General features: G+C 45.1%; 2 protein-coding genes across 2 annotated transcripts in view; one reads left to right on the forward strand and one right to left on the reverse strand.

The window, feature by feature from the left end:
- LOC125718208 (serine/threonine-protein kinase LMTK1-like) overlaps positions 1–3,739 on the forward strand; it is a 30,808-nt gene extending 27,069 nt beyond the window's left edge. The window contains 4 exon segments of the mRNA XM_048991870.1: positions 2–268; positions 500–641; positions 1,146–1,343; positions 1,640–3,739. Coding sequence (XP_048847827.1) covers positions 2–268; positions 500–641; positions 1,146–1,343; positions 1,640–1,662 — 630 coding nt within the window. The 3' untranslated portion in view covers positions 1,663–3,739.
- A 1,068-nt stretch (positions 3,740–4,807) lies between these two features.
- The window catches only part of LOC125718209 (brain-specific angiogenesis inhibitor 1-associated protein 2-like), a 47,763-nt gene continuing 38,183 nt past the window's right edge, over positions 4,808–14,387 (reverse strand). The window contains 6 exon segments of the mRNA XM_048991871.1: positions 4,808–6,045; positions 7,183–7,225; positions 12,262–12,299; positions 13,036–13,144; positions 13,146–13,196; positions 13,833–13,901. Coding sequence (XP_048847828.1) covers positions 7,198–7,225; positions 12,262–12,299; positions 13,036–13,144; positions 13,146–13,196; positions 13,833–13,901 — 295 coding nt within the window. The 3' untranslated portion in view covers positions 4,808–6,045; positions 7,183–7,197.

Consider the following 14,387-nt stretch of genomic DNA (forward strand, 5'->3'; position numbering starts at 1 on the left):
GGGGGAAGATGCAGACGAGGAGGAGACAGACGACAGTGAGGAGTCGGACGAGGAGCTTGGCTGTTACAACATTCAGGAGCAGAGTGAGGAGAGCGATGAGGAGCTGCCAGCCGTGCCCATCGTGGTGAGCGACCGCAGCAACACCCGGCACCTCCGCAGCCTCCTCAAGATGCCCTCCCTGCTTACCGAGTCCTTTTGCGATGAGCTGGACCGGAAGAAGAAGGCGGTATCCTTCTTTGACGACGTCACCGTCTACTTGTTCGACCAGGTTTGTCAGCTAAAATCCTTGCCTATGCAGCATTAAGGTGTTCCGGAAGTTATGGATAGATCGCGCAAAATTACTGTTTCAAAGAAATAGACACAGAAGTCTCATAATAAGCAGGGTCAGTCTAACCGGTGAAGTGTTTATAGTAATGTCCTACAGCCCTGGATAGTGAGATCTGCAGCCCTCCTTTGCACTTAATCTCACTGTGTCACTGAACTCAATTCTTTTTCCAAGGAGAGTCCCACTGGTGACCTAGTGGAACCCATCTTCCCCTCGGGGGAAGAATCCGGCGGACAACCAAACTCTGATGTGGGTGAGCCAGCAGCGAAAGCCAGCGTCTCAGATGACTCTTCGGATGGGAATGTTTCAGAAGAGAGTAAGCTTGCCATGCGGACACAATTTCATTATCTAAATATACGTGTCTGTTGCGTTGCCTCTTTGAATTTTGACAGCCAGGGGATAAGTTATGCTCACTGATGGTAGCATAAAACATCAATACAAATGCAAATTAGTTGCAACTTCAAAATGTCGTACACAATATCTAGAGTTAAAATAAAATGCTAAAGACCTTAAGAGTATAATATGACAAGACGTAACGCTCTATATTCTAAATTCAATATGATTAATTGCTCAATATGTACGAATATATAGGAATACACGTATGGAAAGATATGTATTGGAAACAACTTGCTCTTGTATTTTTCTGGCCTTATTTAACCTACTTAAGAACATCTTCAGACTGGGATCGTGTCTCATTTTTGATATTCCATTTAAGGATTCAAGGATTCGAAGTTTTATTGTGATTTGTACAAGGTACAGTGTACAGAGTGCAATGCAATTCTTACTTGAATGCTTCTTAGTGTAAAGCATGTTCACGCAGGCGGAGGATTCGAGTGGGATGATGACTTCCCATTAATGTCCGACCAAGATGCTGTAATGCCAGCCGCGGAGGAGCCTGCGGCCTGCACCCCCTCTCCCGTGGTCACGGAGGTGAAGCCGGTTGCCCCATTCTCCCGATTCAGCGTCTCTCGCTTCTCCATAACACACGTGTCGGACTCAGACGTGGAATCCGCAGGAGGTGAGCCTTGGTCGTGACCACGAGAAGCCCAGCACTTTGTTGGCACTTGATAAGTTGTCCGGCTGAGGGTTGTAATCTAATAACCTGCTGACAGGTCACCGTCAGTAATTAAGTGTTCCGTTGAGAGCGTCGCGAATGCGAAGGCTTCCGTTGAGTTTGGCATGTTACAGAATGTGTCTGGTGTGGTAAGCACTTCCCAGAAGTATTCGGTAACTCGGATCCGAACTCACACAACGGGATGATGCAACGCCGACTCGTAATGCTTGGCCTGTAATACCATCCCCTCTGTCCTGCAGGGAGCAGTGAAGACGGGGAGTGAGAATGAACGGCAACTCCACCCTCTACACCCCCTATCCCCCCATCGCTATATACAAACACACTGCTGTGGGGCTCAGAAGATGTCCCAGGCCATCTCATAAAAGAACAGCCCTTTTTGGGTGGAGCGTCTGAGCTTTTTTCTTTTCCCTCATTTGGACTTACCCTCGGCGACCCAGTTTGAGACAACGCCTCGGAACTGCATCCCCCATGACATCCTACAGACCTGCTGAGTATTACGTGGGTAACGGACTCGGAGAAGAAAACAATATACAATGTATCTATAAGAAAGAAGCATATATTAAGATAAATATTTAACTTATATATACATTCTCTCATAATTTATGTTGCATTCCACATTGGAGGTTTTGTCGTATAGGAAGAATGCAAAGAAAGGCATTTGGTTTCACTGTCCTCATCTCTGGTTGGCTGCTGGTATCTGCTTGCTGATTGGTCCATATGTACAAGAGGTTTGGGAGGCAGTCTTATCCAGTGCATCAGGGACATATAAGCAGCCTACTAAGAGAGCAATCTGGCTGGGTGGAGAAAGGAACTAATTATCCCGTGATGTACTGCCTATGACCTTCTAGAATGTGAAATCTAAGGGATGCTGGACAATTGATAAAAGATCTGAAGGTGTTGGGGGTATTGGCATTCAGAATTACTGCGGTATTGAACCCATGTGAGAACACTGGGCACAAAGGAATTCTCTCAACCCTCATGGAAGAAAATTTTGGCCCGAACAATGGTTGGTTTCTTGTCAAAAATCTCTAAACTGTCGTTTCCTACTCATTTGCAGAGACAAAAGAGCTCTTCTTGCCTTGTGCCAAGTTGCCATCGTGAAGAACCATTCGATACTGAGATGGATCTAATCAGAGAGGTGTATTTTTAAATAACAGATTTAAAACTTCCACATCTAGGAGGTTTTTCTTAACATTGTCTTGGCATTGCTGTACACAACATGGGTTTTTGAGTTTTTCTGCATTCCATCTGTGGAGGTGTAACTTTTTCAAAATGTCTTCAGGCTCAGGTGATGATGGAGATACCTTTGGACAGGGATGCAGGGTAGGGAACTGATTCTAAGCATTCTTGCACCTCCGGTGCTGCCTGGAGTCCGACGACGCCTTCAGAAGTGGGTAAATGGGTGGTTCTGTCACCTGATCTCTCTCCAGACCCCCCCCTCCAATGTAGTAGGGAGGGCAATGGCCTCCATTTCCATCACCCCACTGCTTGAATAAGAACATTCTCCTTCACCTCATTTCAGACAATTTCATCACACGTCAAAAACCCTCAGAGCTCGTCAAAGGATGCAAGAGTTTTACTCGTAATCCCATGAGGTTGTAGACATAGGACTGTTCAAGTATATCATTCGAGAAAAATGCTTTTTTTTTCTAAACAATGCACATGAAATATACACAATTATGTGATGACAAAAAAAAAATTCAAGCTGTACAGTGGAAGACTTATCAATGCGCCTTGAGCAGGGAAAATCATGTTATATAATATGGAATAATACGGCAGTGATTAAAGATCTATTTCAGAGTCTGTGTAACTGTCAAATGTATCTCGTCCTTTCCTGCTCGGCTAAATTATCGATGGTAATTCAATTTCGCTGTGGGAATGCCTGACCTTTTGAAATTGCCAGAGAAACATGAATACAAGGTATACTCCATCTACTGGACTGCAGGTTTGTTGCCCTTAACTATGACTTTTAATTTGACTTTTTAAGCAGTTTATGATCCAGTCCTGCAGTGTTTGTGTCACTTATGGGTTAAATATGACATTGTAGTTTTAACTAGACTATGATCTGTTCTATTTTTGTATTATACGATATATTGAGAAATCGAAGTATCAGAGTTTATAGTTGCCAAAGAGATGTAACAACGTTAGCTCAGCCAGTTAGCTTCCAGCTATCATACATGCTGTATCCAATCAGGAGTGATGAACCTAGTAGCTTTGTCCCGCACACAGACGGTCAGGTTATGGCCTCCATCATATGTCGTGCTTTGTTCGTTTTCCCCTTCCGTTGCAATCTGCTGTACCATGCATCACAAATAAATTAGACGACGGTTCTTCCCGCACACTCGCCTTCCTCTTTTCGTTCGAGTGTCTCCCGTCTGTTGTCCAGCCAGTTCTCGTCTCTCCGTACGAGGGATTGCTAAAAAGAGGCAGCTTGACCTATGGCTTAAAGATGAAAGCAGGCACATCCGTCTCGGTTACGAGGATTATAGCATGTCTAAATATACAGCTTGCACACAGTCTGCATCTGACTCCATGTCTGTCTGCTTCCATTTCACAATATTAACCACGCAGGGGTTGAACACAGGAGCTGAAATTCCACTTTTATTAAATACAAGAAATTGCATTTCACCCTAAACAAATATAAAGACAAATGAAACAAGTGTTGAAGGAGATGGATATTTTTTTAAAAAACGGAACACACCAGGAAAAAAAAAATATATATATATATATTTTACTATCCCACGTGAAACAAAAAATGGTAATTGTATGCTATCAAGATTTGGATTCAATTCAAAATGTGCATTGAGGTCACTCTTGGTAACCCCCCCCCCCCCCCCCCCCCACCGCTACCATTTAATACTTTACACTCATGATGCACCTGGACCATTTTTCACAAGCATTTCCAGTTATCAAAGCAAAACAAACCTTGAATTCACTTTTTTTTGTTTGGCCACATTCAGTATGTAGTAAAAATGAGAGTACCTCACATATAAGTGTTCTGTTCCGTCTCAAACATACACACACGCAAGCATATAGACACATTTTATTCACCTGGGGCCTTTCACGCCTTTTCCAGCACCACCCGAGTGCAGCAATAGGAGATTGCAATACAGAATACAATAAATCACTGGCAGCTCAGTAAGCCCAGAGCTGGATCAAATGGAATTGCGATGTAGTATGCAGTTCATAAACAGCTTTATACAACTGTACACTACTGCAATTTCAATGGAACTACTCTCCAAAGTAGATTGATTGTAACATAGTCACACAAAAACAATCCAGCAAACAGAGGTGTTTAGTAGTCTAGTACTGTTGTTTAGTAGTCTAGTACTGTAGATTAGTAGTAATCAAAGACAAAACCCTAAAAAAATAATGTTCGAAAGAATCAATGAAAAAGAAACACATACTTATGAGCAAGAATAATTTTTTATTTTTTCCCCCTGACATGCTTCCATTAAAAAGAAAAACACAACCAAGGTATTTCTATAAATCCCTCTGGTCTGGACATGTGCCATCGACACTGTCGACGTCAGCCGCGGTGGAGCGGTGACACTGAGCACCAAGTACACACCGGTCCTGACTCGCCACGGAGGAGGGAACGAGCCAAGATGTCCAGCTGTAGGGCAGAGTCTTCCAAACACTGTCAACAAAGTATTAAATCCATTCATTCGCCGAATGGTGCCCGTATCTCTTGCGAACAAAAGCCACTGTATTTCTCCTCCCTTGTAGGCATTACATATTGTGTTAAAGACCTTAAAAAGCTCACTAAATCTAAAGCCTGTCTACTGAGTGATGCCATGTCTTAGAACAACTTACTGCTGAAACGAACAAAATTTACATCGTTATTAAAAGAAGATAAGCATTTGTACAGACCTGCCACCACAGAATGATTCAGAAGTTGACTGTGGATGGTTTAAGCAGGGCGGACTCCAAAGAGAGACCTACCCCATTTAAAAACCTCTACAGCAAAGTAGAACAGACAGGAATCATGCCAAAACTTTTATAAATAAACGTCAAAAAGAGAGGAGCATTTTGTTTGGTCCGAGTCCCCATTAAAATATTAGATCCATACCTATCCAAGGCTAAACATATACATTCTTCACTAAACCCTACATTCAAAATACATACATAAATTTTTGAAGCAAATACTTAGAGTGCAATTAAGCAATTGGGGAGCTTGTATTTATACAATTACAGAGTTGTAAAAAGTTGCTTCTCAAAAGCGCTCTAAGGTGCAGAGTTATAATGAAAGGCAAAGTCATTTGAGCCATTAAGGTGTACAATTGGGGGGGGGGGGGGGGGGTTCTTGGGAGTCCCAGAGCTTTGGGGGGCGGGGGGTGAGGATGAAAAGGAATGACAACACCACCATTGGTCAATATACAAAAGAAACCAGAAACGAGTAGAGTATCCTTCAGTCCCTTTTTTTTTTGTGCGAAGACCCTGTGCAGAATGTTACCGACACATCAAAGACTGTCCAGGTGTGGTGGGACTGGGGGTGGGGGGGTGGGGGGGGGAGAACAAGGTGCCTGGTCCCATCCGGGTCCGGTGGAGGCAGAGGAGGTTTCGGCTGTCCTGGACATGTCATAGCTAGTAGAACTGGACATCCGGGGCAAGGGGTATGGGGCTCACATCTGGTATAGAGTGGCTGTAGTGGAGGATGGGGGGGGGGGGGGGGGCAAGAAAAGATGGTGAACAGGGGGAGCACGGTCCGACCGTGCTTCCCATACGAAGGACACACGGATGAGACCCAGAAAACACAATGACAGGGCAGTCCCAGTTAAATCTGCTGCAGATTAAGCGTTGGGTGACTAATGAAATGCCTGCACTTACGATGCAAAGCAGAAAGACTCGCTAACCCAATGAAGACTTCAGAGATCCAAATCCAACACAACTGCTCAACTGGGACTGCCTTGTTCTCAATGCTCACCTGGTGATATGGTATCGCATGCCTTCAGTTACTCCTTACTTTTTTTTCCATCTAATAGTACAAGAGAGCTTCCTTTCCCAAAAGAATCTGGAGGATTTTACCACCCTAACAGGCATGCTTGCTATGCATACCCTGCTTAATCCTCCAAAAATCACTTAGCATGCGGACAACAGAGGGTACCTTTCCCTGATCCACATCTACACAAGCAAGTAGTATAGTAAAGCAGTGTCTCCCAATCCGGTCCTTGAGGACCCACAGTCAGTCCACATTTTTGCTCCCTACCAGACAGTCCACATTTTTGCTCCCTGCCAGACAGTCCACATTTTTGCTCCCTGCCAGACAGTCCACATTTTTGCTCCCTGCCAGACAGTCTACATTTTTTGCTCCCTCCCAGCTGTCTGTGGGTCCCTGAGGACTGGATTGGGTAACACCGTAGTAAATCATAGCAAAGGAGAGAGTGATAGAGCTCTACCAGTAACCTGGAAGCCAAGGGCTCATTTCGCTTTGCTGTGATCAGAGGGACATGCAAGATTAGTTCACATTTCCAACATACCCATACGTGGCTCCCTTCAGTGGCTTACGGTAAATGGCTTTTGATGATTTACGATGTCGACTGGGACAGGTGGCACCACAGTGCATATGTGTAATGAAGAAGAATTCAAAGAGGCCACTGAATTGGAAGAAAACCACTAGCGAAGCCCTGTCCCCCCCCCCAGACAGCTAATCGCAGCGGAGAGAGGGAGAGAGAGAGAGAGGAGAGAGAGAGAGAGAGAGAGAGAGAGAGAGAGAGAGGCCGGACGGGGCGAGAAGACACATGATTGGTTAGCTGGTTGGTGACGGAGACCGGTCACTTACGGAGTTGCTGTGCTCTCAAAAGCGGGAAAGCTCTGGACTCAAACTGGAAGGTAAAGAGAGTCCTTGGGTTTGTATGTCTTACCTCAGACACGCTACCTTACCGAGGGTTACAACATTAAACAGACGAGAGACACCTGGCACAGTTTGGTCTGCTGCATAAAAGGGAGACCAGAAAGAGCCTGGGAACTTGCGAAAAACAGGAAAGACAGTGTGCTGGAAGAGATCTGTTTAAGTTACAGGAAATTAGTCATTGTTACACGTTGACGGTGCCATATGTTGCGCTTTGTGAAAACACAGCAGGTTACTTAACAAAAATGTTATAGTTCTTAAAGATTTAAATCGCACAGAAGAGACATTTTTCTGAACTGGGCCAGAATTCTGTGTCAAACCATTCAGTGAAGCTTTTACCTTTATATTAGGCAAGAATTTTAACACTTGGTTATTTATTAAGGGTCTAAGCGCCAGCAGTGTTGGATCCCCCTTGTTTTTATGAATTATTTTCTTGCTTAGCTTAGAACACTTTTTTTTCCTCCCCTACAGCAACAATCATTTCGTCCTTTTGTAGATCTGCAATCTTTTTTTTTTCTTTTTCCAACTTTAAAAGTCGACATGTTCACCCATCCACAGCGCCAGTTAATGTCACATATAAACCCAGGCGACCCACAGTTGCAACCGAATGCAGAAACGCGCCTCACAGAGCAAAGCAAGCAATGCATCTCTCCAGTAATCAGTTCAACTGTAACAAGGACACCCAAAAGAGTGAGGAAAAGAGGGATGGAGAGGCAGGGGGAGAGAGAGAGAGATAGAGGGTAAAAGAGGGGCTGGCAAGCAGGCAGCAATTGAGTCACATGGTCACTTGCTTGGGCAGGCCCAAAAGCACCGCCCATGACCTCATGCCATACCAGGCGCCATGACTACAGCCCTATTTAAATATATAAAGAAAAAGTATTCAAACTTTTTTTTTTGTGGGGGAGGGAAAAAAGACATTTCATATGAAGAAAAATTTATTTTTTTCCCGTTTTCAAAGTATAAAGTCACATACATTTAGGGTCATTTCTCAACATGACATAGCTCTGGAGCCCCCCAGTGGCATGCATGATATAAATCGCTTTAATATACACATTTTAGATTATATATATCGTTTTTTTTTCTTCTTTTGCTTACGACAAAAACGGAGTTCGATAGGAAAGACATCAATAATATAGACTGTTATATAAACCATTATGTAGACTCACATAGACCATCAGCCTTGCTGACACGTGGCTGCCTATCATTCTGGTTCATTCCCACCGCATCTGGACACGTACGTATCGGGGGTCAACGAGAAAGCTGGCACAAAAGTACACAAACGGCTCAGCGGATACGACGTAGCGCAAAATAAAATAATCAGCTGGAACAACGCGAGTCACTAAAGAGCAGGTCGGGAGCCAACTGGGAACCGACAAACCAGCAAAGGATGCTGGGAAGGGAGCTGGGCCCTTGGTCACTTCAGTCACCTTGGAAACACAGTGAAAGACCAAGTTTAGAAACGTGGAGGGGGAGGGACGGGGCACCTTGGCCCCCAGGGATGTTGGGTTCACTGCTTTCTGTGCAAAAAGAGTCACCATAATATCACTATAGAAACAAAATTAGTAACTTAAAAAAAATAAAAAATGCTTTGGAAGGCTAGTGGAGGGAGATGGAGCCTTGAAGATCTTGGTCATTAGCAGTAGCATATAGAACAAAGTCCTCTTTTCTGTTCGTCCTCAACGTCGGCAGACAGACAGGAAGAGACGCGGGAGGAGGTTCAGAATCAGCCGAAGGCTCCATGGTGGCTCAGGGAGATGAAATATGATTGGACAGGATTCAGACTGGACCACATTGGATGGGGGGGGGGGGGGAGAGAGAGGGTGGTCACCATAAGAATCACAGTACCGGTCCAGCGTGAATTTCAGAATTGCATACAGCATGGACATTGTGGTTTAGTCCATTACCACCTGCACACCGATGTGTGACTACTGCTTTCACATCAGAAGTACAGTTTCAATTCTTGTATTTCTAGGCAGAGGACACATCAATGGAGATGGACCAGCTCACATCTAAAAGCTGGAATGGAAATTGATGACAACGGATCTACTAATTCCCTTACAAATATGTCCATCTTCCGATTCCTACTGAGAAAGTAATACAGACACATTAAAATATGCCTGAAAAAATGTCTCAGCAGTCAACACTAAACAGCAGCATGTATCAATATGTGACATGTTACTCGAACATAATTTTGTATATTGTAGGAGAGTTCACTTTCGAGTCGGTATTTCATGAAGTATTATTTTGTCAACAGGTGTGGGATCCAGAAAAGTTAATCAGTCGCACAGAGCATCTTTGTAAGGGATCCTTATGCATTGTGAACAAGGACTGATGGGAAGATGCTTTGCACTATGGAAAATTAAACAATGGGAGGAGCTACAGCAGTTACAGGGTCCAATCAGATCCTGGCAGTTCCACTTGACGGACATGCAAGGCCAGCAATGGTAGCGTTCTTCCCATTCCGTCTTACGCAAATGCAGCAGTCGCTTGCTGTTACAAGACATTCCTCTACTGGATGCAAAGTGTAGGAGGGGCAATGGGGAAATGAGGTGGGGCCATTTGAAGCCACACCCCTTCCCAGTGCAGCATCACAGGAAATATGTACTGGTTCACACGGCTGAACCGATTTCAGAAATGAGGATTTACATTAGATTTCACACAATATCTGATTCACAAAACAAATAAAGAAATAACACAGACTGACACTGGCTCATAACCAGGTCTTGCTTGAAAGCCCTGGCCACTGAACGAAGTCGAGAAAATTCCACCATTCATTTGCAAAACATAAATCCCATTTCATCATTAGCAGCCATTTTATACATAGAATTTCCATGTTATAGGATCATTACTTTCCATCACGTCCAGCAGTCCTACTCATCAGCCGAGTCCCATTTAGCAGCACAGAAACAAACTTTTAGAAAAATATATCTCATTTCAATATTTCCAAAACGGAGAAACGCAAACATCACATCACAAAAAGAAGAGATAAATCTCAAAGGATGTGAAGTACCAAACCTTTTGTATTACAAATCCGAGCAAGAATTCTCTTTCTTTCTTTTTTAAATCCAGTCCCCATGGTCTAACCTTGGAACTCTTTCCACATTCCTTCCTCGGTGTGGCTTTATTAAAGTCTGTCCATGACAATGAACGACAAGAAGCGGACTGACGGCGATAGGTCAGACAACGTGTCTCTGTTCGCAGCGGAGAGGAATTATTCTTTTACGTTGCCAGTTCATCCTTCAAATCCACAAAAAATTAAAAAAAAATTTTTTAATGATGTGTGCGAGACCAGCAAACGTTGCATTGTCTCCTTGACGGTCCATCCCGTTCTTCTGATTAATGGAGTTCTGGAGTCCGTAAGAGTGTGGATCACGCTCGCACCCAAGCACGAATTAACCGTGGCCTTCTGCCCCATCTTGGGGGCATTCTGGCCCACCGTGGGGCAGGGGTAGACTGGGGATGACAAAATGACAGGACACGTCCAGCCCTCCCCAGTAAGGGAGAAGGGTCGGGGTGGGCGGGGGGGACGCAAAAACAGAGCCAGCAGAGGTGTAGGCCGGGTGGGCGCTGTGCTATTCAGATCTGCATGTGTCTGCCTGTCTGCTCTCACACTGTCGAGATCAATTTGCCATCGGAACTGCGGGACAGAGAGAAGAAGGAAGCTCGCCAGGTCTGACATGGAGCAAGACAACCACTAGGGGGCAGAAGTGGATTTAGGAAGGGAGGGGGGGCGAGGCTGTTTTTCCTGCATGTCCTAACCCCCCTTATCCCTAACCCAGTCCTGCCACATCAAAGAAGCCCTTCCCACCTAACGAGATCTGACTTCGGATCACCTGTTCAACCTCAACATCGATTTTTTTTTTAGAACCTTTGAAATATTTACCTTTTACGTCTAGGGTTCAAAAATATGTCAAAATGTGAATTCACAGTTTTTTTTTTTTTTTTTTTTTGCAACATTCACCACAAGTGTTTAAAATACTTAATATTTTTTATTTTAGAACTATCAAGCCCATTCCAGCAAAGACAGTAATGAAAAGTATATTTTTTTGTTATTGGGGTAGGGAAGCCATTTTGTTATTGGCACTGCAGTTCACTGTAATGGTCACGTCACTGGGGCCATTAATTCTCTGTCTGAACTGTATATGGTTTCCCAGTAAGAGGTGAAGCCAGTCTCTTGTTTGCTAAGGGGTGACATTTCAAAGATTCTCTAAAACCCAAGATGGCCAAGGTTGCCAAAGAGGAGGTGATCACAGCCGTCTCGTTAGTGGGGGAAGCAGAAATGAGAAGAAGGCAACTTGGGTAAAAATAAAAAATGCCATCAGTCAGTGTTAGGATCTTCCGAGCCTCATGGGTGCAGACTGTGATGTCAGAGGTAGATTTATCTCAATGCTGTGCGATGATGTCACTAAGCCCAAAATCCTTCAGAATAAACCCTCACTTTAACTCGCCCTGTCCAATTACATCACCCACAGCCCCCCAGCCCACACAGCTCTCGGGTTAGCTACCGGTTCCGGCTAGGCCGACCTGATGGAGCTAAATGTGTTCCGAACTCAAGATGCTCAAAACACTACCAGAAAGGCAGCAGATGTTGCAAGAGCAAGGAAACACTGAGGAAATAGGGGAATATAAAGAAATGGAGGGAAAGAATACAATATCAGGACCACGAGCACATCTATGGGACCAAGCGTATCATCAGGAGAGGACCATCAACCAAACTGAATACCCAGGGCATAAAGTCATACTGTCTACCTCTATATAGCGTCTACATATTGGGCCAGGAAATAAGCAAATAGTTACCATCTCAAGCAAAATCTAATATTCACTCGTACCCTGATTCTGAAGGTCAAAGATTATGGATTCAGTAGCAGCGCTGGATAAAAGTTCCTCCCAAAAACTACTAGAGAAGCAGCCAACTTCCACGTTGCTGCTGCCGGAAGATGGCAGGTTCCACCTCGGCGCTGCCACCACTACAGGGTCTCTAACTACTTAATAGGGATATTGGGGTCTCACCTTATAGGAAACCGGTCTTCGTACCCATCATGTGCTGGCTGGAAAGAAAGAAAGAAAAAAAAAACAGGGTGTGAGAAGTGTGGCCGTCACAGGATGCAGTAAAGAGTTTCTAAAAGTACTTTGTAGTTTAGATATAGCACATCAAGGTCATTACATCTGGTTTCCTCATCACTCATCCAGAGCGTGAAGCTATTTAGTTACATTTGGCTAAGCAAGCTGTAAATTCGCATCACCTCAGAGTAGATTTACAACCGTTGCCACCAGATGGCACCATCAGCTCACAGTGTGTGGCTGTCACCTAGCTACCCGCTGGCGGATTAGGGTGCATTTTGCTCGACCAATTCAGGTCATGCATCTTCTTGCACAGACACTGGAGCCCCAGAGCTTGAATCAATAGGCTTCCTGTAGCCCTAACAATTAAACAGTATTGCATGTATATCGTTTTATTATATTCATTTTCATCGTCCTTTTATGTAAAATGATGTGGTGATGTATAAACAATTCTGATTCTGATTTTCCTTTTCCTCTGATGATTTTAGTGGCTCTCAAAGCCAAGTCAAAAATTCTGCTTCCTACCCACAATGCAGTGCGGCAGAGCAGGACACCGCGAATGCAAGCACGCTGGGATGCAGGTTTTACTCGGGGGCGTATCCATATGCCAAAAGCTACCTTCATCAGTCTGCAACCCACTTTCATCTTTTTAATTAGGAGCCACCGCTTGGAATAATGCGAGAGGCATCCAGCGGGTGCGTGGGCGTGGGGGCGCTCTCTCACCTGTGAGAAGCCCGACAGCGCCACACTGTAGGGGCGGGGCCTGCTGTGAGCCAGGTTCTGCGCTAGCATGCGGGCTGTCAGGCCGTAGTCGGCCGCTGGAAAGCCCAAGGTCGTCCCGCTCCAGCAGGTTCCCCGTGCTGCTGCTCTTCCCATGGTGCAGGCTGCACGAATACAGGGAGCTCAGCGCTGCTGCTGAACACAGAGGGGCTCAGGGCCGAGGCACTGAGCATAGTGCATGCTGGTGTGAGCTGCAGGACTCGACACAGAGGGTCTGAGGGCCACAGTACTGAACACAGGCATGCAGACATGATCTGTAGTACTGGACACAGATACACTCACCAGGCCCAGGGCCATAGTATTTGACACAGGCATGCTGATAACGGCAACAGTCAACACATATATGCTGATGACATTGTAATACTGAACACAGACAGGCCTATTGTACCGAGCACAGGCACGCTAGCGTCAGCTGCATTACCGAGCACAGGCACGCTAGCATCAGCTGCATTACCGAGCACAGGCACGCTAGCGTCAGCTGCATTACCGAGCACAGGCACGCTAGCGTCAGCTTGCATTACCGAGCACAGGCACGCTAGCGTCAGCTGCATTACCGAGCACAGGCACGCTAGCGTCAGCTGCATTACCGAGCATAGGCACGCTAGTGTCAGCTGCACTGCTGATGTGAGATGCACTGCTGTGCATGTGCCCCATGCAGTGACGGGCAACATGAAAGGATACATTGACTGTGTGGCCACACCCAAGACAGATGAACAGCCAGGTGGTCCGGCGATGCTTACTTGACTCTCAGCTTGTCGCTCTCACTGTCTGGCAGGACACGCGTGTAGGAGAAGGGGAACCAACCACGCCTATAATGAAGAAGTTTGGGGGGAAAAGAGGCCATTTTGGATGGGAAGAACAATACTATAAAAGGAGCCATAATTCATAATTAGCCAATGATACGTTTTGAATAAGTGAGTGATAGGGGAGGGTCTGCTCCATGGGCCAATCAGCTGGGGCCACTGCCCCTCTGACCCAGCCCCTTATGCACCTGTGACCATAACAAACGATTAATATATAACCAAACCAACAATTTTTTATTGAGATAATTAAATTCTAAGTGGAGTGTTTACCTGGTCCTTTTGAACTGAGAGTTCAAAAAAACCTTTTACATTTTGCATTAAAATGATCAGTTAGAAGGTGTTTAATTGTACGAGTAAGAGATTTAGGTTTGGGGGGTGAGGACCAGTGTTCCGGTAGAGGCGGTGCTGAATGGATCCGTGTATCAGTGCAATGATAAAAGGCCAACAGGATCGCGGTGGACATGCAGACCAGAGCCAGCTACGCATTACAGT

This window comes from Brienomyrus brachyistius, chromosome 22 (genome assembly GCF_023856365.1).
Source record: "Brienomyrus brachyistius isolate T26 chromosome 22, BBRACH_0.4, whole genome shotgun sequence".
Taxonomy (NCBI): Eukaryota; Metazoa; Chordata; class Actinopteri; order Osteoglossiformes; family Mormyridae; genus Brienomyrus; species Brienomyrus brachyistius.